Source organism: Bombyx mori, chromosome 6 (assembly GCF_030269925.1).
Source record: "Bombyx mori chromosome 6, ASM3026992v2".
NCBI lineage: Eukaryota > Metazoa > Arthropoda > Insecta > Lepidoptera > Bombycidae > Bombyx > Bombyx mori.
This window is the reverse complement of record NC_085112.1, coordinates 8415088-8442967: the sequence shown is the minus strand read 5'-3', so window position 1 is coordinate 8442967 and position 27880 is coordinate 8415088. Positions and strand designations below refer to the sequence as shown.

The 27880-nt window shown below is 43.8% G+C and overlaps 1 protein-coding gene across 1 annotated transcript in view; it reads left to right on the top strand.

Annotated features, from left to right (window-relative positions):
* Window positions 1–27880, top strand: part of NGR-A33 (neuropeptide receptor A33) — a gene marked incomplete in the record, with an annotated part of 90920 nt that overhangs the window by 18596 nt on the left and 44444 nt on the right. The window contains 1 exon segment of the mRNA NM_001134277.1: window positions 17989–18209. Coding sequence (NP_001127749.1) covers window positions 17989–18209 — 221 coding nt within the window.

Genomic DNA, 27880 nt, shown 5'->3' with positions numbered 1-27880 from the left:
CTATAAAAAAATTGTGGAATGTGAAAGAAGGTTACTTGAAGGACGACGGGTCACATTAGAGTGTGACAAATGTTACTCGTATCCTGGCTCTGTAATAGGGTCCATGGAATTGGTGACACATATTGTAAAGGCAATAGTTTTTGGTGACTAGTCGATTCCATATTGATTCAACTAAAAGTCCTCTTTTGAAAAAAACGATGGATTGGCCAAATTCTGTTTACGCATTTGACACTTTTCCGTTTGCGAGAAATCAGATTAAACTTTTCGCAAACTCAATCAGGAAACGTCAACTAATTCTTTTCTTGTTCTTGTTTCTCCCATAATTGACGATATCGGTATCAAAAAACTTTTAAATTGCATTAAGAAATTTGAAATCTGCAACTTGTAAATTGGAGTTTTAACTGTCTTGTTTGTTTTGATAAGAGTTTTTTGTTATAATCGACGTAAATATTACGCAAAATACATTAATATAAATATTACGCAAACACATTTCATATTTGCAGGATATTCCAATATGTTTTTGTAACAATGAAATTGCAAAGGAGCTACATCAAAACCTAATATAAATTCCAGAAATATATTTTCCTCTATAAATGTTTCAGTAACATGTTCGTGAGAAACATTTCTTTTATACATTGCTACTAAAATAAATCAAGACAACACAGTGAAAAAGAATGTTTCTAGCACTAGTTAGTCGATAGCATTCAAATTTGACTGTTTATCCTTCAGCATTTGATAATCTTATTATTTTGAAGCTAAATTACGATTTTACGCATAAATAAGATTATAATAGACGAAACAATTTCTTTGATATTAGATTAATAATAAAATGTAATTTCACAGTCTAACAAAACCAATTAACTGTTCTTATTTTATCTTCAGAGTATTTTCTCGAACTATCTTAATGGATAGGACAATGGAACTTTTTTATGTGGCCTCACAATTTGAGCCATCGTAAGTATCAATCTCTTGCCAAAAAAAATGTATTTCATCTTCAATCATTAACTATCAATTTAAAAAAACAAACTAATACTATTAATAGTTTTTCACCTGTCTATTCACTGGTACCTTAAGGGGCTATTCCAGCCACACTGCTACTGGTAGGCGAGCTCGCGGGGCTCAACCCGAGATAATGTGCTAACACTGGCCCTAGCAAGAACAGTGCTTCGCGGAATCTAACACTGAATCGGAATCGCGACCCACTGAAGAGGTTCAGCGAGAATGTCAGTGGGTTATGTCTATGGCATTATTAAATGCGAAAACGAATTTTTCGTTACGCTTTCAGATCTTAACTATTAAATCACTCGTCATGAAGCTTAGTGTCCACTTTGTTAACGGCACTGAAAAGAACATAGGGTACCACCACCATTATAAAATAAAATAAACTGTTCACGTGGAATCGAAATTTTGTTTTCATAGAATAATGCAAACGAAGCCGCCTATAATACCTGGTTAACTATAACTAAAACGTGGCCATAATATTTTCAAAGTATAGATATTTGCAAGAAGAGTCCGTTTTCTCGAATAAGGCTAAGCTTGAGACCATTTAAGCTTGGGTTAACGCGCGTGTATAGTAACCCCAAAGTTAAGAGGTGCTTTTAACTGATGTTTGCGGGAAACAAACAAAGACGCTGTAGAGCAAACGATCAACTATTGGATACGCATGCGGTGGTTACCCGAGCTCGTAGGCAACGTAATGTGAATGCTTCCACCCCCACTTGAAACACAGCGGCGAAAATGGACTGACCTATTAAATTTATAAATTAAATATGCAGCCTTATAAATTTGAAGGTTTTATTATACGATTTTATTTCTGAATCGGCGACGTCTTTAATTTGAGCACGTGTTTTCCGTGTTTGAACGCATTTTTCGTTATGAATTCACTGGGCTTCTTGACTTTTAGATCAAAGACACTACAAATAGGTTTGTGAAATGTGTAACATTGATTCATCCAGAATCATTTCTACAAGAAACACTTTGAATGATAATTTAAAAATAGCTATTGAACTTTTAGCTTCCGTGATTCGTATACATCCATTCCAAATACTTAACAGACGATCTAAAAGCAAATTTACTGACGCGAGATACTATTACTATTGATTTCCCCAAATATTCTCTTAAAATTTGAACAAATAATTGCTATGAATGCTAACGCATATTGTGTCATCGATGCATCCAGGGTAACGCCCAGGTACTTGACCTTCCTGGCCCAGGGTATGGGTTGTCTAAAGAGAGTAATCGGGGGTGTGAGATTCCTCCTCCTAATCCGGGAGGAAATCCGTGTGGAGCTTCCCCTCTGAAATAGCACCGCAGTACTTTTCGCTGGGTTGATGTCTATGCGCCATTTTCGGAACCACTGTCCTAGGGCTAGGGCTGCGCTCTGAAGCTTCTTCGCGATTAGGGACTTATTTCTACTAGAATAGTAAACAGTCGTGTCGTCGGCGAATAAAGCTAAATGGGTCGGCGGCGACCGGGGAATATCGTTGACGAATAAGCTAAATAGGAGGGGTGAGAGGACAGAGCCTTGCGGGACTCCAGCTGTGAGAGGTCGTGGGGAGGAGCGGGTTCCCTCGACTCGATATCGAAAAGAGCGGTTCGACAAGAAGTCCCGTATGATGAGCACGAGACTATCCGGCACGCCCATGTTGAATAGTTTGAAAATCAAACCATTGTGCCAGACTTTGTCAAACGCTTTTGCGACGTCGAAGAAGAGAGCTCCCGTGTATAACGGTTTTGGTCGATTAAGCCCCACAAGAATGTGCTCCGTGAGGCGGTGCACCTGTTGAACGCATGAGTGATTTGTACGGAATCCGAATTGTTCATCGATAAGAATGCCCTTGGATGAGACGAAGTCTCTGAGGCGTTTGTAGAGCAGACGCTCATACAGTTTGCCTAGAGACATGAGGAGGCTAATCGGGCGGTAGCTCGTCGGATGATTTTTTGGTTTACCGGGTTTATGTATGCCGATAACGTCCGCTTCTTTCCACACCGCGGGAAAGATACAGTTCGCCATAGCGGCATTGAAAATAGATGCCAACATCACGATGAGTTGGACGGGTAGAAGTTTAATAACGCGGTTGGATATACCGTCGGAACCGGGAGCCTTGCGAGGACGTAGGTCTTTGATCAAGTCTTTAACTTCCATCGGGGTGACGGGTGGTAACGCATCAGAGGGTGGCAAGGAGGCTCTGCGTTCTACCTCACTGTCTACTAATTCTACATGAACAGGGTCCACGGATTGAGTGCTGGGCGTGCACTGGGTTTGCAATGTATCGGCCAGCAGCTCTGCTTTTTCGTCATCATCGAACGCCGCGAGTCGGCCTGAGGGGCCTACGAGGGGGGGCATAGTTACTACCGTATCCGATTTGAGAGTACGAGCTAAGCGGTAGTAAGACCTTTGGGAGGGCGCGAGTCCTTCTAAGAAATCAGACCATCTGGCATCTCGGACTTCGGCGATGCGAGACTTTACGTCGCGTTGTAGGGCACGCATTCGAATACGATTTTCCGCGGTAGGATACCTGTCGTAGGCGCGTATCGAGGCGTTCTTAGCTCTAAGGAGTTCCCTAATATCGTCGGACAATTTGAAGCGGTGAAGGAAGTCCTCCGCTACAACTTGTTTCGATGACCTATCTAATGTCGAGGTGATGTGTGACGTTAAGATGTCTATGGCTTCAGCGGTATCCTGAGGAGACGGGATAGAGTCCGGGTTAAACGGGAGCGATGGTGGATCAGATTCAGCCAGGCTGATGCCCAGCGTGTGCCAATCCACCACAGTCCTCGTGACGGGAACGGAATCGGGAGCGCGACCGAGCTTCATAACGACGGGACGGTGGTCTGAATCTAACTCTGAAACTACTTCGATCGAGTGTAAGCGCAGAGTTACGTTTTTTAATAACGCTATGTCGAGTATATCCGGGCGATGCGCGATATTTAGCGGGTAGTGAGTCGGGGTTAGCGGAGCGACGATATCGAAGGCGAGATCATCGACTAACGCGTCAAGCCGCCTGCCATTCGGGGTTGTGGTGTGTGAGTTCCACCTGATGTGTTTACAATTTAGGTCGCCCGCCAGAATGACAGAGCTCCCCATACCGAGCAGCGCCTCGATATCACTGCTTAGAACGATCTTATCCGGTGGAAGATAAACGGACGCGATAACGATCGGCGCGTGTCCCGTCAGTGAGATTCGGCACACTGATGCTTCGATATTAGCGAGCGCGGGAGGATCGAGCGGGACGCAATGCAGGGCTCTTCTATAGTAAATGACGGTACCACCACCACGGGCAGAGAGCCTGTCGTTCCTGACCATGTTATAGTTCGCGATTTTAGGGTCACGGCGCGCGGGCTTAAGTAGGGTCTCCTGCACTAAAAAGATATCAATTTGGTGGTCACGCAAAAAGTCAGAAACCTGATCACGTTGATTTGCGAGACCGTAAGCGTTAAAAAATCCTATCGTTACGGATAGGGGCTTTATTCTACTTATATACGCCATTGATTACCGGCGGAGTGAGGGGAGGACGTACGTATTTAATGACGCGTATACGTCGGCGTATTCCTGCACAACGGCGATAAAGTGTTGTGCAGTGGAGGCAGCGCGAATGGCGTCGCCCAAAGCGTTAACGCGCTCAAAGTTGATCGACTGAAAGAAGTCGATCGCTAAAGCGAGATTGTCGGACGCGGTCGGAGGGCAAGTCGCGGGAGAGGGACGAGTCGCGGGGGCGGGACGAATCGCGGAGGAGGGAGTTGTAGCCGTGTTCGTGTACGGCAGCGGTTTTGCCCAGGCCGAGACACTGGGCACCGCCGCCGGAACGAACGCTGGCTTAGCCTGCGACGCAGAGGGTGCCGAGGCTTTGATGTCTGGGCCGGAAGCTCGGAGGCGGTTTTGGCGGGCGACGCGGCGATTTATTTTAGGGGCTCGGGGGCAACCACGGTAATTCGCGGGGTGACCCTGTGTTCGACACAGGACGCAGCTAGGCGGTTCCGTCGCGGTTTTTTGGTCGCGAGCGCAGAGGGCCGTGGCGTGATCGCCCAAACACTTAACACATCGGGGGCGCGCGTGACAGTTACGGGAAGAGTGCCCGTACAATTGACAGTTATGGCACTGGCTAGGAGTGCCTTTTTTATGGGGGGCTTCGACAGCGATACCAGAGAGCCTACAGACGGTCTGTGTGTTAAAGATTTTCTTACCCTCGGGGGTAGGCTGGAGAGCGACTAGAACCATATTATATGGCTCCCTACCGCGACCGGTGTGCATACGGTGCACAGAATTCACTGGTAGGCCTTGTTCTAACAGGTCGGCTTTTACGAGCTCTACATCTAACTCTTTAGGGATTCCGCGTATTACAACGCGGAGTTCGCGCTCCTCCTGGAGCGTATACGTATGGAAACTTATACGCTCCTTACGGAGGTAAGAAGAGAGGGCCCTATGGTCGTCGGGTGTTTGAACCTTAATTTGAATGCCGTTCGCGAGGTTACGGGCATTCGTGAAATTTATATTTTTGGCCTTAAGGGCCAGGCAAACTCGATCCCAAGCTACCTTCTCCTGAAGGATAACCGGGGGAGGGGTCTGGGTTTTATTTTGTGCCACCGGACGCGGCGACGGAGTGGCACGGGCTGGGGGCGCAACGGGAGTCTGAGGGCGGGGGCGCGACGCGTTCACGGCTTTGCTAATTTTAGCGGCCGCGGGAGCTCGAGACTCCGCGGCACGCTTCTTACCCTTCTGTACCAGGGTGAATCCATCCGTCGATGAGGCGGGGGCGAGGTCGACCTCCATGTCCGAGTCAGAGTCGGAGCACGAGGAGGCGGGTGCAGGCGACCTACGAGCAAGTGTAGGTGTTTTAGAGGGCGCGACGGAGGCCGCGGATGATCGCTCAGCTGAAACGATGGTCACGGCGGACGACGCAGCAGCTTTTCTCGCCAGTATAGGCGACACGGGAGCGGCAGGCACGACAGAGGCTGCGGTGCTCAATGCAGAAGCTCTGCACGCAGGTACAGGCGACGCAGGAGCAGCGAGCGCGGCGGAGTCCTCGAGAGGGCTCGCAGTGTGATTGGCCTTGAAGGCCAAAAACTCCGAGGCGAGCTGTGGGTGGCGAAGTCGGAGGAATTCCGCGAATACAGCGTCCATGATCGCTGAGTACCCAGATGGGGCGGCCCCGGGTCTTGAAAACACTCGCCTTGCGGCGAGGCCCCAACTTCTCGGACCTGAGCGGTTCTATTGAACACAGGTGGCAATGCGGCGCGATTACTACAGGACAAAGAAAAAGCACAACAAAACAGAAATTACGAAAAGAAACAAAACAAATAAATACTTGCAGGAAACCACTTTGTCGGCAGATGTACCACGAACACAGAAACAACAAAAGGAAACAAAACAAATAAAAACTTCCAGAAAGAGCACTTAGTCGGCAGATGTACCACAAACACAGGCCGCGCGAACAATGGCCGGGCTAACAAAAGCCGGGCGAACAAAGACCGGGCGATCGAGTGGACGATGAGCACGTCCGCACGTGACGGGTGCCTCTATCGGAATGATTCTTCTATCAACGACTCGTGTAAGCTATGAAAAATAATTGACAACAGTTTTCTATAAACTATAAAAAGTATACGCTTTTACAACGCTTGTATGATAGAAAATTTTGTGACTGAAATTGACTAATCTTAACAAATAAAATTTTATGGTATGAGTAATCTAAGTCCATTGTTGCGACGCCAGTTAAAGTTTTTTTGAAATGATCGTAAGTTTTAAATTAATGTGTTTCAATTCTTTTTAAGGGAGTTTATGACCTGGTAACTAAGACTTTTAAGTCATGTCATTATAATTTATAATCTTATTTTTATGAAAAATGATAATATGTAGTGAAATGAAATGAAATGAAATGAAGATGATTAATTTGGGATGAAATATAATCGCAGTAAAATGGTGGTCATTTACTGAGATTTTTTCAGTGGACCTTTTGGGGGATCCCGAGAAGTTGCGTCCAGCGGTTTTGTGTCATTTTCCTACATTTGTGCACCTTCACAGATATTAAACGGTTAATAAATCACCGTTATTACACATTTAAACATGAAGAAACACTAAATAGATAAAATAAAACAAATCACACAACTTCACTCCTCGCGTTCCCGCCAAAAAGTCCAAAGTGTTTCAAGATTGTTTTAAATTTAAGATTAAGAACAAATAATATTTATTCGTTTTATAATATAGTGACTAGTTTTCCGTTTTACCCATATAGTTTGACTAAAGAAGTTTTGAGTCGAATTCCTACTTTTTTGTTTGTAGAATTTAACAGGACTGGATTTTCCCTTGTTAAATTTACGCGAGATCATTCCCCTTTCACAGTCGCACCCTAAAAATCTCTAGATTCATTTTGTATTCAGAAAGCTTAACGTCGATCTCAATAAACTTTACTTGTACACCACAGGGACAGTACTTTTATGAATCCAGCTGTTGTTCGACTACACAATCGAGTTGAAAGTTAAAAACTTTTAAATTTAACTGAATATGAAAAATTTAATAAAACGTGAAATTTTTTAAATTACAAATCGTATTGTGTGCTTGAAATGGCAATTCATGTGTACTTTTCATCTTAAATAGTGATTTAAAATTGGCAACGTATCTATGATTACATCTTTATTTATTGAAATCATTGTTACTTAATTTTTTTATTGCTTAGATGTGTGGACGAGCTCTCAGCTCACCTGGCGTTAAGTGGTTAGCCCATAGACATCTACAACGTAAATGCCGCCACCCACCTTGAGATATTAGTTCTAAGGTCTCAGTTTAGTTAGAACGGCTGCGGCCACCCTTCAAACCGAAACGCATTACTTCTGCACGGCAGAAATAGGCGGGGTGGTGGTACCTACCCATACGGACTTACAAGAAGTCCTACCTACCTGATGTTATTCCTTCACCGTGCAAGTCAATCTTGAAGATTTCTTAAGTGCGTATTTCATTAGAAAAATAGGTACCCGCCTGCGGGATACGAACACCGGTGCATCGTTAGATACGAATGCACCGGACATCTTATCCTTTAGGCCACGACGACTTCAGACTTAAATTACAAAGATCCACTAACCACTTGATCCCTGGCGGATGTCAAGCTTATTCTCCCACAGAATGTAATCAGAAAGTTTCAAAGCTTCAGCGATCCTATTTTTATTGAATAACGTGAGTGCTGGCAACCTAGCTTTTTAATTTGACTGACTTGTTGGTGCCGTAGTTAATGCCCTGACTGCTGGGCCTAGTGTCATAGGTTAGTCATAGTCGATTACCACATCCGGCAAACATTTATCTGATAAAAATATTTGATATGCATATTATTATACTTAAACATACATGTATAAGTATGTATATGGGCATCAGTCTCTAGTATAGTTCATAGTATAGCTTGGAATCAGATGACCGTTTGTCATTCCGATAGAGGCACCCGTCACGTGCGGACGTGCTCATCGTCCACTCGATCGCCCGGTCTTTGTTCGCCCGGCTTTTGTTAGCCCGGCCATTGTTCGCGCGGCCTGTGTTTGTGGTACATCTGCCGACTAAGTGCTCTTTCTGGAAGTTTTTATTTTTTTTTTTTTTTTTTTTTTTTTATTGCCCTTGTAGACAGACGAGCATACGGCCCACCTGATGGTGAGTGGTTACCGTCGCCCATGGACTTCAGCAATGCCAGGGGCAGAGCCAAGCCGCTGCCTACCGCTTAATACTCTCCACAAGCCTCGTTTGAAGAAGGACATGTCATAGCGCTCGGGAAACACCGTGGAGGGGAGCTCATTCCATAGCCGGATGGTACGTGGCAAAAAAGACCTCTGGAAACGCACTGTGGATGACCGCAGTGGCTCCAGGTAGTATGGATGAACTCTACTCCGGTGGCGGGCGGTGCGATGGTAAAAACGAGATGCCGGTATCATCTCGAACAATTCCTCAGAGCACTCCCCATGGAACATACGGTACAAAATACAGAGGGAACCGAAGTCCCTCCGCAGACCCAGAGGTTCCAAACGATCCGTGAGACTGGGATTATCGACAATCCGAACGGCCCTCCTCTGTATGGAGTCAAATGGAAGAAGCTGGTATTTGGGAGCCCCGGCCCAGAGATGGGAGCAGTACTCCACGCGAGGCCGGACTTGTGCTTTATAAAGCAAAAGCCTTTGTCCAGGCGTGAAGTACCGCTTCGCTCTGTTGAGGACTCCCAGCATTTTGGACGCCAACTTGGCTTTGCCTTCCAAATGACTCCGAAACTGGACATCGCTCGAAATGTCGACCCCAAGTATCCCAATACTCTCGGAAGGTTGCAGGGATACTCCTTGGAATTGCGGCGCCATGACAAAGGGGTCCTTCTTCGCAGTGAACGCGCAAACTTGTGTCTTTAACGGGTTGAATTGAACCAAGTTCAATTCACCCCATTTGGAGACTCGCCCCAGAGAGTTCTCCACTTCAGACACAAGTTTTGATCGTCTCTCTTGCACCACGCTCCGAGAGAGACTCTGATGGCCGATATATCGCGCATCCCCCGTGCTGTCATCCGCATAGCAATGCATGCCATCAATAGACAGCATGTCATTGATATACAGGATGAAAAGCGTGGGGGAGAGCACCGAACCTTGTGGAACGCCAGCGTTAATGGTCATGGTATCAGAACAGTCACCGTCTACAACGACCGTGATGCTCCGCCCATCCAAAAAGCTAGCGATCCACTTGCAGAGACCCTCGGGGATTCCGTAAGATGGTAGCTTCGACAGAAGTGCCCTATGCCAGACCCTGTCGAAGGCCTTCGCAATATCAAGGCTCACAGCAAGAGCCTCGCCCTTGCTCTCCAAGGCTTCAGCCCACCTGTGAGTAAGGTATACAAGAAGATCGCCAGCTGAGCGACCGTGACGGAAACCGTACTGTCGGTCACTGATCAGCTGGCGATCCTCCAGATACTTCAGGAGTTGTATATTAATTATTCGCTCCATCACCTTGGAAAGCAAGGAAGTTATCGCGATAGGCCTGTAGCTCGATGGGTCCGACCGGTCACCCTTCTTGGGGATAGGGTGGACGTGGGCAGTCTTCCATGAAGACGGAACCCTGTTAGCGCAATAAGAGAGGCGATACAAACGCGTTAGCGCAGGCGTCAGCTCAGGGGCGCACGTTTTCAGAACCACTGCAGGGATGCCGTCTGGCCCGCTCGACTTATGGACGTCCAGGAGTCGGAGTTCCCGCCTGACTGCACACTGTGTAAAGCAGATCTCCGGCAGGGAACTATCACACCGGAGGATGTTCGGTGGTGTGGCACCCCCGTCGTCCACAGTCGAGTTCGAGGCGAAGAGTTTGACCAGAAGGTCAGCCTTCTCTTTCGCACTATGGGCCAGACTGTCATCGGACTTGCGTAGTGGTGGGAGACTAGACCTGCAAAAGTTACCTTCTGCAGCTTTGGCGAGCGACCAAAAAGCACGGCTCCCAGAGGGATAGCTCTTCAGTCGCTCGCCAATTCTAGCAACGTGCTCCGATTTCGCCCTGGCAATAACCTTCTTGTAGGACCTGGAAGCGGCGTTATATTTCCGCCTTTCCTCTGAGATGTTAGGATCCCGACGTCTCCTAGCATCATCCCATGCAACGTATGCGGACCGCTTGAGGTGTGCAGCATCCCTGCTGGCATTGTTATACCAGGGTCTGCTGCGACCCCCAACGGGCACTTCAGAGAAGGGAATAAACAATTCCATCCCCTGGAGCACCACGTCTTTAAGACGGTCCGCACAGACGTCAGGATCAGCAGAGGAAAAGCAGAACCGCCCCCATGGGTAGGATGCGTAAAACTCACGCAATCCATCCCAATCTGCTGACAAATACTGCCAAACTCTTCGATACCTGGTCGTCGTTCGACGACTAGGACGAGAGAGTGGTGTGGCAGCACGGATAAGGCAGTGATCAGACGATCCAAGTGGAGCGTCGACCACCACACTGTATCCGGCTGGATCGGTGGTCAGCAGAAGGTCCAACAGAGAAGGCTCGTGCCCCTCAATATCTGGGACACGGGTGGGCTGTGTCACCAGCTGGGAGAGGCCGTAGGCCAAGGCGAAATCGTAGGCAGCCCGACCCGGGAGGTCAGTGGTTCTGGACCCCAACCACTCTTGGTGATGAGCGTTAAAGTCTCCAAGAACCACCACCTCCGCAGATGGGTACTGCTCAAGCACGCGGTTAGTCCCCTCTTGCACATGCTCTATCAGAGCTGAACCTGCATCACTGCTATGGGACCTGTACAGGCACGCGTAGACTCGGGTACAGCCCCCGTGATCTACGCGCAGCCACAAGAGGGACAGGTCCCGTTGTTCGAGGCTTCGTAGACGGCGACAACAGACATCAGCCCGGACGAATACACACACCCCGGCTTTACGCAGGAAGTTGTGCTCCAATACGTAGCCGGGGTATTCAAGGTACGAAGTATCATCCGGAGCAGATATCTGCGTCTCCGTCAGAAAAAGAAGGGCAGGCTGCGCCGTCTCAAGATGGTGGTGTACGGCGTCGAGGTTGCTATGTAGACCCCTTACATTGCTAAAATCCACATTAAATGTGGAATGGGGAGTCGCCGACAAAACCCTTTTCCTTTTTCGAACTTTCATTTTTATTTTTATTTTTTATTTGGAGAGTGGGATTGGGCGGGGTAGGATGTTCGAGGCGAAATCGTGACAATACCTGAATAAAGCGCGGAGCACAGTACGTGCTCGACCACGGGTTGCGTGAGCGACTGACGCAGGGCATGGAAGGGCCCCCAGTCCACCCTGCGTGCGATCGCCGGGATCCACTCCGGTCTCCGACTCCGGCACGACGACCGCACGACAGGATTTTACACCGGTTGGCGGGACAGCTTCCCGGGGCGGAGTTTAGTAGTGACACCCGGGTTCAGGTCCCCAACTGACCGGCGGGCGGCGGCGAACACCGTTTCACTGGGTCTCCCTATACCCCCGTCAAACAATCACGTCCCGCGAGCTCACACGCACGTCTGCTCCGCATGTTCCAGGTATCGCCAAGATTCACCCCCAACAAGGAAGAGGAAAGGGTAGGAATAACACTGGCTCTCCAACCCACACGCCGGAACACAGCTAGGCTATTTGGCGGCGGACTCTAGTTGGAGGGTGGTCGCCAGCCAGTCGGACAAGTCCTACCACCGATTATTTGTTTTGTTTCCTTTTGTTGTTTCTGTGTTCGTGGTACATCTGCCGACAAAGTGGTTTCCTGCAAGTATTTATTTGTTTTGTTTCTTTTCGTAATTTCTGTTTTGTTGTGCTTTTTCTTTGTCCTGTAGTAATCGCGCCGCATTGCCACCTGTGTTCAATAGAACCGCTCAGGTCCGAGAAGTTGGGGCCTCGCCGCAAGGCGAGTGTTTTCAAGACCCGGGGCCGCCCCACCTGGGTACTCAGCGATCATGGACGCTGTATTCGCGGAATTCCTCCGACTTCGCCACCCACAGCTCGCCTCGGAGTTTTTGGCCTTCAAGGCCAATCACACTGCGAGCCCTCTCGAGGACTCCGCCGCGCTCGCTGCTCCTGCGTCGCCTGTACCTGCGTGCAGAGCTTCTGCATTGAGCACCGCAGCCTCTGTCGTGCCTGCCGCTCCCGTGTCGCCTATACTGGCGAGAAAAGCTGCTGCGTCGTCCGCCGTGACCATCGTTTCAGCTGAGCGATCATCCGCGGCCTCCGTCGCGCCCTCTAAAACACCTACACTTGCTCGTAGGTCGCCTGCACCCGCCTCCTCGTGCTCCGACTCTGACTCGGACATGGAGGTCGACCTCGCCCCCGCCTCATCGACGGATGGATTCACCCTGGTACAGAAGGGTAAGAAGCGTGCCGCGGAGTCTCGAGCTCCCGCGGCCGCTAAAATTAGCAAAGCCGTGAACGCGTCGCGCCCCCGCCCTCAGACTCCCGTTGCGCCCCCAGCCCGTGCCACTCCGTCGCCGCGTCCGGTGGCACAAAATAAAACCCAGACCCCTCCCCCGGTTATCCTTCAGGAGAAGGCAGCTTGGGATCGAGTTTGCCTGGCCCTTAAGGCCAAAAATATAAATTTCACGAATGCCCGTAACCTCGCGAACGGCATTCAAATTAAGGTTCAAACACCCGACGACCATAGGGCCCTCTCTTCTTACCTCCGTAAGGAGCGTATAAGTTTCCATACGTATACGCTCCAGGAGGAGCGCGAACTCCGCGTTGTAATACGCGGAATCCCTAAAGAGTTAGATGTAGAGCTCGTAAAAGCCGACCTGTTAGAACAAGGCCTACCAGTGAATTCTGTGCACCGTATGCACACCGGTCGCGGTAGGGAGCCATATAATATGGTTCTAGTCGCTCTCCAGCCTACCCCCGAGGGTAAGAAAATCTTTAACACACAGACCGTCTGTAGGCTCTCTGGTATCGCTGTCGAAGCCCCCCATAAAAAAGGCACTCCTAGCCAGTGCCATAACTGTCAATTGTACGGGCACTCTTCCCGTAACTGTCACGCGCACCCCCGATGTGTTAAGTGTTTGGGCGATCACGCCACGGCCCTCTGCGCTCGCGACCAAAAAACCGCGACGGAACCGCCTAGCTGCGTCCTGTGTCGAACACAGGGTCACCCCGCGAATTACCGTGGTTGCCCCCGAGCCCCTAAAATAAATCGCCGCGTCGCCCGCCAAAACCGCCTCCGAGCTTCCGGCCCAGACATCAAAGCCTCGGCACCCTCTGCGTCGCAGGCTAAGCCAGCGTTCGTTCCGGCGGCGGTGCCCAGTGTCTCGGCCTGGGCAAAACCGCTGCCGTACACGAACACGGCTACAACTCCCTCCTCCGCGATTCGTCCCGCCCCCGCGACTCGTCCCTCTCCCGCGACTTGCCCTCCGACCGCGTCCGACAATCTCGCTTTAGCGATCGACTTCTTTCAGTCGATCAACTTTGAGCGCGTTAACGCTTTGGGCGACGCCATTCGCGCTGCCTCCACTGCACAACACTTTATCGCCGTTGTGCAGGAATACGCCGACGTATACGCGTCATTAAATACGTACGTCCTCCCCTCACTCCGCCGGTAATCAATGGCGTATATAAGTAGAATAAAGCCCCTATCCGTAACGATAGGATTTTTTAACGCTTACGGTCTCGCAAATCAACGTGATCAGGTTTCTGACTTTTTGCGTGACCACCAAATTGATATCTTTTTAGTGCAGGAGACCCTACTTAAGCCCGCGCGCCGTGACCCTAAAATCGCGAACTATAACATGGTCAGGAACGACAGGCTCTCTGCCCGTGGTGGTGGTACCGTCATTTACTATAGAAGAGCCCTGCATTGCGTCCCGCTCGATCCTCCCGCGCTCGCTAATATCGAAGCATCAGTGTGCCGAATCTCACTGACGGGACACGCGCCGATCGTTATCGCGTCCGTTTATCTTCCACCGGATAAGATCGTTCTAAGCAGTGATATCGAGGCGCTGCTCGGTATGGGGAGCTCTGTCATTCTGGCGGGCGACCTAAATTGTAAACACATCAGGTGGAACTCACACACCACAACCCCGAATGGCAGGCGGCTTGATGCGTTAGTCGATGATCTCGCCTTCGATATCGTCGCTCCGCTAACCCCGACTCACTACCCGCTAAATATCGCGCATCGCCCGGATATACTTGACATAGCGTTATTAAAAAACGTAACTCTGCGCTTACACTCGATCGAAGTAGTTTCAGAGTTAGATTCAGACCACCGTCCCGTCGTTATGAAGCTCGGTCGCGCTCCCGATTCCGTTCCCGTCACGAGGACTGTGGTGGATTGGCACACGCTGGGCATCAGCCTGGCTGAATCTGATCCACCATCGCTCCCGTTTAACCCGGACTCTATCCCGTCTCCTCAGGATACCGCTGAAGCCATAGACATCTTAACGTCACACATCACCTCGACATTAGATAGGTCATCGAAACAAGTTGTAGCGGAGGACTTCCTTCACCGCTTCAAATTGTCCGACGATATTAGGGAACTCCTTAGAGCTAAGAACGCCTCGATACGCGCCTACGACAGGTATCCTACCGCGGAAAATCGTATTCGAATGCGTGCCCTACAACGCGACGTAAAGTCTCGCATCGCCGAAGTCCGAGATGCCAGATGGTCTGATTTCTTAGAAGGACTCGCGCCCTCCCAAAGGTCTTACTACCGCTTAGCTCGTACTCTCAAATCGGATACGGTAGTAACTATGCCCCCCCTCGTTGGCCCCTCAGGCCGACTCGCGGCCTTTGATGATGACGAAAAAGCAGAGCTGCTGGCCGATACATTGCAAACCCAGTGCACGCCCAGCACTCAATCCGTGGACCCTGTTCATGTAGAATTAGTAGACAGTGAGGTAGAACGCAGAGCCTCCTTGCCACCCTCTGATGCGTTACCACCCGTCACCCCGATGGAAGTTAAAGACTTGATCAAAGACCTACGTCCTCGCAAGGCTCCCGGTTCCGACGGTATATCCAACCGCGTTATTAAACTTCTACCCGTCCAACTCATCGTGATGTTGGCATCTATTTTCAATGCCGCTATGACGAACTGTATCTTTCCCGCGGTGTGGAAAGAAGCGGACGTTATCGGCATACATAAACCCGGTAAACCAAAAAATCATCCGACGAGCTACCGCCCGATTAGCCTCCTCATGTGTCTAGGCAAACTGTATGAGCGTCTGCTCTACAAACGCCTCAGAGACTTCGTCTCATCCAAGGGCATTCTTATCAATGAACAATTCGGATTCCGTACAAATCACTCATGCGTTCAACAGGTGCACCGCCTCACGGAGCACATTCTTGTGGGGCTTAATCGACCAAAACCGTTATACACGGGAGCTCTCTTCTTCGACGTCGCAAAAGCGTTCGACAAAGTCTGGCACAACGGTTTGATTTTCAAACTATTCAACATGGGCGTGCCGGATAGTCTCGTGCTCATCATACGGGACTTCTTGTCGAACCGCTCTTTTCGATATCGAGTCGAGGGAACCCGCTCCTCCCCACGACCTCTCACAGCTGGAGTCCCGCAAGGCTCTGTCCTCTCACCCCTCCTATTTAGCTTATTCGTCAACGATATTCCCCGGTCGCCGCCGACCCATTTAGCTTTATTCGCCGACGACACGACTGTTTACTATTCTAGTAGAAATAAGTCCCTAATCGCGAAGAAGCTTCAGAGCGCAGCCCTAGCCCTAGGACAGTGGTTCCGAAAATGGCGCATAGACATCAACCCAGCGAAAAGTACTGCGGTGCTATTTCAGAGGGGAAGCTCCACACGGATTTCCTCCCGGATTAGGAGGAGGAATCTCACACCCCCGATTACTCTCTTTAGACAACCCATACCCTGGGCCAGGAAGGTCAAGTACCTGGGCGTTACCCTGGATGCATCGATGACATTCCGCCCGCATATAAAATCAGTCCGTGACCGTGCCGCGTTTATTCTCGGTAGACTCTACCCCATGATCTGTAAGCGGAGTAAAATGTCCCTTCGGAACAAGGTGACACTTTACAAAACTTGCATAAGGCCCGTCATGACTTACGCGAGTGTGGTGTTCGCTCACGCGGCCCGCACACACATAGACACCCTCCAATCCCTACAATCCCGCTTTTGCAGGTTAGCTGTCGGGGCTCCGTGGTTCGTGAGGAACGTTGACCTACACGACGACCTGGGCCTCGAATCAATTCGGAAATACATGAAGTCAGCGTCGGAACGATACTTCGATAAGGCTATGCGTCATGATAATCGCCTTATCGTTGCCGCCGCTGACTACTCCCCGAATCCTGATCATGCAGGAGCCAGTCACCGTCGACGCCCTAGACACGTCCTTACGGATCCATCAGATCCAATAACCTTTGCATTAGATGCCTTCAGCTCTAATACTAGGGGCAGGCTTAGGGACCCCGGTAACCGTACTCGTCAAACTCGACAAAGAGGTCGACGTGCAACCTAACCCATGCATCAGCCCGCTGAGTTTCTCGCCGGATCTTCTCAGCGGGTCGCGATTCCGATCCGGTAGTAGATTCATTCGCGAAACAATTGCTCTTGAGTTGTTAGGTCTCCTTCGGAGGCGCTCGGGCAGTTGTTAGCAAATCCCACCCCTCTTGGCTGAGCCTTTGCTCGCCCACCTGTCCTGGTGAAACTGGAAAGGCCTTCGGGCCACCAGTAAACTTTCAATCATAAAAAAAAAAAAAAAAAAAAAAAAAATGACCGTTTGTGACTTGTCCCGCGATTATATTATTATTTTCATTAATATTATAAATGTGAGATAATGTGAGATTACTTTGATTTTCGAGCTCTATCAAACGTATAATTATTTCCATTCTTAATGGTGATTAATACTCTTGTTGACCTTAGTTCAAGCAAACCATAAGACGCTTTATTGATTGATATTCACAACAAAGCGCAGTAGAAATTTGATATTTTGCTGGATATATCTATGACGATAGTGAGGATAGTTGAAACTTTGACCCCTAATATATTGTGTGGAAAGGGAATTTAATCGATTTTATTTACGCTAAAAGCTTTTTTTTCCAGTACGGTAAGACACACAATCGCGAATCAACGAAACACTTCTCATATCCTTGGAGAAATGTTATAAAAGTCTGTTTTTTATTAATACGCTTTTATTAGCTTCAGACTGATGTATGTTTGTAACGGAATCTGTGAACATGATTTTGACCCCCTTCAAAACGTCGGATTAACTCGAAATTTGGTATACTTATTAAGGACCGATGACAATTCAATATAAAAAAAATATTACTAAAAAATGATATGAAATATAAATAATAGTTAGTTATAAATATTTTATGAACAGATATGAGTAGAAGGGTTATTTTGATAATAACCTGAAAATCACACCACGCTTTCTTTGCAATAAAATGATTATTTCTTACACAATTTTTTATAAAAATTTAATTATTTATTTTCTACTTTCTAGTTGGATTTTGTTAGTTTTTTTAAACTATTATTTATTTTTGGATAACTTAAAACATCGTCATAATGTATTTATTATAAATCTGTCTTTTGTTTCAGCACATCGCCGAATGAGGACCGTAACGAATTGTTTCCTTGTGAACCTGGCCGTAGCAGACCTCTTAATGGCAACCCTCAACGGAGCTCCGAACTTCGTATTCCTGGTGACGGCTAACTGGCCCTTTGGAGCCGTGACATGCACTGCGAGTAACTTCACAGCAAGCCTGACCGTGTCAGCGGGCGTATTCACGCTCGTGGCCATAACAGTTGACAGGTTTGTTTTAAGCACACAAAATTTAAAAAAAAGATGTGTGGTGACAAATTAATATATACCACAAACAATGATCATTGAAATCGGTTGGCGTGATATTGAGTTATTTATCTATTTGTCGCGCACGTACTTAATGCAAATTTAAGGCTTATATGGTTTTCTCATGGATAACATAACCAGAACTGGACTAATTTGAAATGAGCCCACACGGAAAGCGTCAGCTTTCTAATAAAAAAATAATCATCAAAATCGAGTCACTTAATCAAAAGTTATGAAGTAACAAACATAAAATCTTATGTTACGGACGTTTTTTTCCGGTTAGGGTACCCCTCGGCATCGTCCCATAAAGAACTTCGTTCCAAAAACGAATATTAGGACCGCTTGTGGTGAGTCCGCGTAGGTACCACCACCCTGCCTATTTCTGCCGTGAAGCAATAATGCGTTTCAGTTTGAAGGGTGGGGCAGCCGTTGTAACTGTAGTTGAGAACTTAGAACTTACATCTCAAGGTGGGTGGCGCATTTACGTCGTTATTATCTATGGGCTCCAGTAACCACTTAATACCAGGTGGGCTGTGAGCTCGTCCATCCATCAAAGCAATAAAAAAAAAAATTAATAAAGACTACAACGTTATGAGTAGTGTCTTTGTTACACTATTAGTCGTCTAAGTCATTAATCTTAACTTAATTTACTTAATTAATTAACTAACTAGAAGGTATTTTACAGTGTACACTAAACAGTATTTCAACAAAATACTTTTGATATTTGGCTCATAATATAAATAATGTGTATATAAGACAATAATGTACTGAGCAAATAAATGGATTTAGAGTTATGAATATTAATAAGCCGATGATGTGTGTTTTTGTTCGTGATTTATGCAATCATGTATTTTTTATTCGATTGAGCTAAAAGTTTGTTCAGCTCTCGTTGGGACTAGCAGTAGCTAGTGATTTTAAAATAGAACCATGTAGGTAAAACGTTATATTATGTAGTTGGCGCACCATCCGGTGAATTTCATACATTTATCCATATTCACAGTGGAAAACCTTCGTGTTACAATAATCTATGTTAAAATTTAATTTTTGTAGCATCGATTTCATGTAATAGTTTTATCACAAATACAAATGCAATAATAACATAACAATAAGAAAATATGGCAATAAAAACTATTAGACAGATTAATACTCATCTAATAGTTTCGAGTGACACATCTTTCATTATAATATTTATATTTTATACAATGTTGGTAAATGAATATCGTATAAATGTTTCATGAACGGTTCTGTGACATCATTCTAAATAACAATTTTTACCACGAATATAAGCATCTTATTCAATTTCATCAAATAAAATTCAGTATCACAATGATGAGTTGTAATAAGTGTTTTTCTCAAGATTACTTCCTCAACTCCTCTCTCTAAAGCTTTGTTCGTCTTATAAAGTATACTTTCGACTTATGCTAGGATTGTTGTAATATGTATGAACGTCTTCTTACATTTTCATTGCTTCTTTTCTTTATGCTGTAAATTGGGAATGTATTATGTTGTAGGACCATAGAAGAAAAGTGCAACATACTCATGTCTCAAAGTGGGTGGCGGTATTTACATTGTTGATACCCATGGGCTCCGGAAACTACTTAACATTCAGTGGATCATGAACTTATCCAACCATTTAAGCCATAAAAATAAAAATTAAAACAAAAAAATCAGTGAATGAAGAAATAAAAACAAATCAATATAATAAGAGAAAAGCTCGATGTAACAATCGATGTGTTTCCATTGTTTTTGTTTTCATAGCATTCTATCGTTTCTTATATAATACATTAAAATAATACTAGCTGTACACGGCTGCTTTGCTGGGCATTTAAAATTGACATTATTATTTCTCACCCCCACAAAGATTCTCATCCTTAACGTCCCTGCAATTGGTGTAGGGAGTCCAACACTCATATAAATATTAGCCTATCCATTTAGTACCTACATGTATTTTCTACATGGATACCAAGTTTCAAGTTAATCGGATGCATGGTTCAGTAGTTATAACGGAACATCCGTAAAAAGCACTGTAGATTTATATATTTGTATAGATTAACGAATCGTTTAATAATTTGTCGATAACACATAAAGTGCCAGATTATTATTCATTCTAATTCTAATAAATTATCAGCATCATCAAAAGTAAAATTAGTTTTATGAACATCTAATCAACTGTACATACAAATCTAGAAACCTGCAAGTTTATCGTTTCACGCTGACTAGCATTACGGAAACTCATAAGTTAATCTCCGTCTGTGCGAAGCCTCGCCCTAACTATTTTTTTTTTTTTTTTTTTTTTATTGCTTAGATGGGTGGACGAGCTCACAGCCCACCTGGTGTTAAGTGGTTACTGGAGCCCATAGACATCTACAACGTAAATGCGCCACCCACCTTGAGATATAAGTTCTAAGGTCTCAGTATAGTTACAACGGCTACACCACCCTTCAAACCGAAACGCATTACTGCTTCACGGCAGAAATAGGCAGGGCGGTGGTACCTACCCGTGCGGACTCACAATAGGTCCTACCACCAGTGGTTACGCAAATTATAATTTTGCGGGTTTGATTTTTATTACACGATGTTATTCCTTCACCGTGGAAGTCAATCGTGAACATTTGTTAAGTACGTATTTCATTCGAAAAATTGGTACCCGCCCGCGGGATTCGAACACCGGTGCATCGCAACAACGAATGCACCGGACGTCTTATCCTTAAGGCCACGACGACGAACTAGCACTGAATATCGTAACATAGTTCAGCTCAACCACCTGATCTCATGTAAAGTGTTTATTAAATTCACGAGAAGCGCCCGCTGCTTCATATCCGGAAACACATTACCTCTTACACGTAGTACCTCAAACATAAATTATTTTACGAGTACCTGCATTCACAATTTATTCCCAAACACACCTAAGTACCTACGAGACCTTCGCGTGGACCGATTTCCTCTCCCGTTAACTTTCTTATTTACTTAACTCGTGATTCATACTATCAGGACCGTTTTTCGTGACGAAGGCTCGGTAAAAAAAAACTTGTTTTCAGTTTCACTCGAAAGATTTTGAAGAAGTTGAATAGGTTCATTTTTCTATTAGCTTATATGGGCAGGCAGTTGTCAAGTTTTAACTGAAGCTCATTGATATCACGACGATTGATATCACGACGTGAATGCTGTTTGTTACTCTTCAAACTGGAATGCATGATTGCTTAGAATTAGTCGTGGCCTAAAGGATAAGATGTCCGGTACTTTCGTATGTACATCGGTGTTTGTATGCCGACGGCAGATACCAATTTTTCCAATGAAATACGTACTTAACAAATGTTCGAAATAGAATGTATAAAATGTAAAGGAATAGCATCGTGTAATAAAAATCAAACCCATAAAAATTTTAATTTGCGTAATTACTGGTGGCAGAACGTCTCGAAGTCTGGGAAAAAAACTTCGTACCAGGTATACTCGTAGGTGGGTTACTGGTGTCCATGTTTTTTTTTTTTATTGCCCTTGTAGGCAGACGAGCATACGGCCCACCTGATGGTGAGTGGTTACCGTCGCCCATGGACTTCAGCAATGCCAGGGGCAGAGCCAAGCCGCTCCCTACCGTAATGTGTGAGGTTTGAAAAAAGACGGGCACCAGTTTCTTTTTTATGGACTGACTAAATTTTCTTTAAATTATATACTAATTTTACTAATTTATATCATATTCTGAGTATGTACACACCGTACGGAGTCTTCATTCCCGCAAAGAACCAAAGGGAAACGGGGGTGACTGAAAATCAGCGCTGTTCAATTTATCAACCTTGAACAGCAATAGCTGAGCCACCTCCTTTTGCCTTTTTCTCTTTTTTTTGCTTTTCTTTTTTTTTGTATTTCATTTTATGATGTGAAAGGCAATAAATGATCGTTATTATTATTATTATTATTATATATAAAAATACCGTTTATTTTGTACTTTTTTTTTGTTTTCTTTTTTTTTCTAAAGTGTTTAAGAACAGAATACAGAAAACAACATTTTTGACAGATTACATTTCTGTAAAGCCATATATTTGTCAAGAATATAAAAACAAGAAATTTATTTAACGATTTTACGTTCTGAGTTCTGTACTATTAAAAACTGTTGAATAATGCATTTAATCAATAATAATATAATTCGCCCTTAAGTAGCATAGTCAATGTATAATCAAGAGATATTCAGAAACACACGCACATATTTATTGTACCAAACGAATTTTCCTAAAGGAGTCGGGCGCACAACAGTCGAGCGATAATTCGTTTTCATTGTATTCGCTAAATTCGATAAATTAAACCTGCTGAAACGGGAATGTATTTATATCCGATACAATTTCAATGTGGAATACCTTTCATACATTTTAACATTACATTCCCAATCTTGACATTCTCTCAACAATGATTATATGAAAAATAAAACGTATAATTTTATATTTTCCTAAAGGAAGCTACATATTACAGGTGGTACCGGCCCTGCCTATTTCTGTTGTGAAGCAGTGATGCGTTTCGTCTTGAAGGGTAGGACTGCCGTTGTGCTATAAAAACTGAGACTTAAAACTCATGTCTCGTTGCCCACTGAGTTTCTCGCCGGATCTTTTCAGTGGGTCGCGTTTCCGATCCGGTGGTAGATTCTGCGAAGTACTGCTCTTGCTCCCGGTTAGAGCCCCGTTAGCTCACCTACACGCCAAAGAGAAGCTGAAATAGCCTTTCAAGACTTCATCAGCACAGGTAGCGAAAAAAAAAATGTCTCAAGGTGTGTGGCATTTACCTTGGTAATGTCTCTGTGCTTCGGTATTACTGACTGAATACTCAACGACGGAGTTATGTTCTGGGTCAGAGCTCTATTAAATATATTTTTGTTTTTCGGTTGAGTAATGGCGTAATTGTTTGTTTCGTACGAAACGCCACAAACACAGTAAAATTTTCTAGATTTGGACTTTCAATATGAAAATTTGATTTACGTAAATATATATATATTTTTTTTTCTTATTGCTTAGATGGTTTTCGATTGTTTAATTCAATTTAATTGTAATTCAATTGTTTCATATCTATCTATATATATATATATATAAATGAATTGCTGTTCGTTAGTCTCGCTAAAACTCGAGAACGTCTGGACCGATTTGGCTAATTTTGGTCTTGAATTATTTGTGGCATAGCAGCAATAGATAAAAAGGAGTGATAAAGTGGGCGGGCTCCCACTAGTAAATCGGTGTAGGTTACCATAAAGTCATTTTATCGGCCTTTTTATTTATTACATATATTATTTTCATTTATGAACTACACGATGACAGGTGCGATACAGAAGCCAAATGAATTGTTTCAATCATTTTATCCGAAACTCGTCAATCGTAAAAAATATTGACCTACATCCCATAAACAGTAAGCGCTTCACTTGTCACCTAGATTAATCATCTTCCCCATTGTTCAGAACAATCTGCCGATCTCGAATATTTCTTATCTATCTATATATATAAAAATGAATCGCTGTTCGTTAGTCTTGCTAAAACTCGAGAAAGGCTGGACTGATATGGCTAATTTTGGTTTTGAATTATTTGTGGAAGTCCAGACAATGTTTAAAAGGTGGATAAATATGAAAATGTTCGGAATTAAATAAAAATAACAATTTTGTTTTTCCTTTGATGTGTCCCCCCGTCAGACGGATTCTTTTTGTTTGTTTTAAGTTTATTTTATACAAAAGTCTGCTATTTATCAATCGAGGCACTACGAGGTCTGCCGGGTCAGCTAGTATTTTATATTAGTCAAGTAGTTCACTCGATGAATATTTGACAGAAAAAAATTTGTCCAAAATAAAAGTTAGTAAACGATATTTAATTAGAAATAGATTAATACGTAAAAATCCAATTTCCGTGTAAGTAAAGAACCATGTCTCGAATAAGGCCTCAATAAAGAAGTATCTGTAAATATACGAAGGTCGTCGGATTTCTTATTTATAGCGATGCCGAACGAATCGAGAAATTTTTCGGATCGCTCAGATTGACACACCTTTCATTAAATCATAATTGTTAATATAGAAAAGTGCCGTATCCTAAAAACAGTTCCGGGAAATAGAAAACTCTTTGTCGTCAATAATTCGAGATTATATTCGTATTTTATTCTGGATGTGTAGCAAAAAGAAATAAAAGCAAAGTTCTGTAAGCGCTCGGTTTCACAATAAGCAATAAACGCTTTCTTCTCTTTAAGTTTTATATTTTTAAAATGCTTTAATTTCATAAAAAAGTCAGCTTGTTTTTTCTTCGTTTTTTTTAAAAGTTTTTAAGATAGTTTAAAACCTATAAGATGACACACGAAAAACGCCGAATATATGTATGCATATGCTATAATAATAATTAACTAGACGATGACCGAGCTTTGCTCGGTTTTTTTTTTGATAACGCCATCTTGTTGTGTCTTTAAAGCGGTTAGTTGCCCTCAATTAAGAAAAATAGTATTATTATTCGCCAATAAATGTTGGGAAGAGTTGATTATTAAAAACACGAATAAAACAACATTTTCTGAAAATAAATCGTAGCTAGATCGATTTATCGCCCCCGAAATCCCTTGTATACTAAATTTTATGAAAATCGTTGGAGCCGTTTCCGAGATTCAGATTATATACATATACATTAATATACAAGAATTGCTCGTTTAAAGGTATAAGATAAGATATGACAATGTGTTAGCTAATTGTTCATTTTACGTACAATCTGATCAACAAATTTTTTTTTTTTATTATTGCCCTTGTAGGCAGACGAGCATACGGTCCACCTGATGGTGAGTGGTTACCGTCGCCCATGGACTTCAGCAATGCCAGGGGCAGAGCCAAGCCGCTGCCTACAAGCCGCTGCCTAATTGATATTTTATGGATGGGAGAGTTATACAAGTCACTCTTTATCCCGGTAAAGTGCAATGTGTTTCACTCTTTTTAAATTACAAAGTTAATATACGAGTGATATCATAGGGTAGGTCTAGATTGTGGGATTTTTTTTACAATAGATATCTCAAGCCAAATATGTACATACATACATGTATGAACCTCAGAGATACTCGTTCTTTGAAATAGGGATAAATAATAACATCGTACCTATGTGATTCTCGTCTTTGTTTGTACATGTAATTGTATATAAAAAATTCTTTTCATCCGGTTGTAGTATTAAGTCGTGTGGTTGACCTGATGATTGGCGACCCTTAAATTTATCCCCGTTATAAAAAGGGTCGATTCCCGTTCGGAGTCGGTCGTTTTTAAAAGACGATATCTAATAGAAGCTGTTCTTGATAAATTACTTTCATGTACAATTTAATTTCGTAGTCAATTTACTGTTAGTGAGATTCACAAAGTGCGGGTCCGGGAAATATTGCCATAACTTAAACAAAAAGTGGCTCTTCAATGAATATTCGTTGAGACCTATATTGTTCTCTTTTTAATACGTTTTTATACGCTTCATACGTATGTTAGTATGTAATGGAATTTTGAACATGATTTTGATCCCCTTCAAGACGTCGGATTAACTCGAAATTTGGCATACTTATTAAGGACCGATGACAATTTATATTTTAAGCAATATTTTAAGCAATTTGATCCGTTATCCTTACTAGAATAATCAGGATTAGGGATTTTTGTTTTCCTGAGACCCGGAGTGTCTGCGTCAAGACCAAGGAGGCGCGCCGATCACCTATTTCTCGGATAAGTTACCGAATGATTAGTTGAAATTTTTGAAAAATGAAAAAATAAAATTGAAATTCAACTAATAAATTAAAAATCAATAATAGTTTAAAAAAACAAAAAAAGGCTTTTATAGAAAATCCAACTAAAAAATAGAAAATAAATTTTAATAAATTTGAATTAAAAATAGTGTAAGAAAAAATAATTTTATTGTAAAAAAAATCGTGAGGTGCATGGTATCAGTAGCTATAAATATTTTATGAACAGATATGAGTAGAAGGGTTATTTTGATAATATCCTGAAAAGCACCCCACGCTTTTTTAGTTGGATTTTCTATAAAAGCGTATTTTTTTTGTTTTTTTAAACTATTATTTATTAGCTTCGCTAATGTCTATGTTACTATACTTATGTGTGTCATTATAAACAATCTGTGTATCGTTACAAACTACAGTTGAAGTCCGCAAGTTGGACCGAGCGTATATTATATTATGAATTGTTTTTCTTTGTTAATAGTAATATAATATTAAAGACACGTTTATTTACGCAAACACCAATAGTATAGTTAAACAAAGACTGTCAAGAACAAAGTACTAGGTCAAAACAAACTTGTCTCAGGATTAGTAATTGAGCATGACTTATCCTACATTTACCAAAATAAATTGGCTCGCATTTGTAGCTAAACTTTGTTACCCCTGTTCTCAATTTCTCTGTTTCGTTGAAAATCTGATTAGAATAATAATGCAGTTTTATGTTTGATGGATCTTTATAGACGAAATGAGCTATAGCTAATGCTGTTGTGATTTAGACGAACCCCTTTAGACCGAGTGTTTTTTTTTTTTAAAAACCTGTCAAATAGTCTACAGTACAGTATACATTGTGGCACAAAAAACATAATTGCATTGACCATGCCGTATCTTGATGCAAGGACTATAAATTTCATCAATTAAAGTACACAAATTAGCAGCAGAAAATCAACTGAGTATTAACTTATAGTTTAATTTCCAATTTAAATTAATATTGATTGACATAAATATAATAATATAATTTATTAAGCTCCTAACCCTGTAAATATATATAATAAGAAAGCTATATTTATTTGCTAACATTTTGTGGGGTCTACAGGTGAGGAAAAAAACCCTTAACCTACTTTTCTTGGGTTTGGCAACCTCGGTTGCTGTCGGCAAGGAATTACTCGGATTTACAAACTACTTTTCCTTTATATCACTTACTTACTACACTTTCTTGATTGAAATTGAATAATATGTTATCGCGTCCATTCTTTGTTTAGAACTTGTAGTTTATACAATAAGATTTATGTTCACGAACGCCGATCTTCAATAGAAGAATTTTTTTTTTGCATGAGTAATAAATAGTTTTTATTTATTTTTATTACTTTAGTAGGCAGACAAGCACATCGAAGTCGTTGTGGCCTAAAGGATAAGACGTCCGGTGCATTTGTATGTAGCGATGCACCGGTGTTCGATTCCCGCAGGCGGGTACCAATTTTTCTAATGAAATACGTACTCCACAAATGTTGACGATTGACTTCCACGGTGAAGGAATAACATCGTGTAGTAAAAATCAAACCCGCAAAATTATAATTTGCGTAATTACTGGTGGTAGGACCTCTTGGGAGTCCGCATGGGTAGGTAGCACCACCCCGCCTATTTCCGCCGTGAAGCAGTAATGCGTTTCGGTTCGAAGGGTGGGGTAGCCGTTGTAACTATACTGAGACCTTAGAACTTATATCTCGAGGTGGGTGGCGCATTTACGTTGTAGATGTCTATGGGCTCCAGTAACCACTTAACACCAGGTGGGCTGTGAGCTCGTCCATCCATCTAAGCAATAAAAAAAAAAGCGGCCCTCCTGATGGTGAGTGGTTATCGTCGCTCATGGACGTCAGAAATGACAGGGGCAGAGCCAAGCCTCTACCTGGCGTTAACAAAGCCGCTTTCCACCGTTAGCAAAGCCA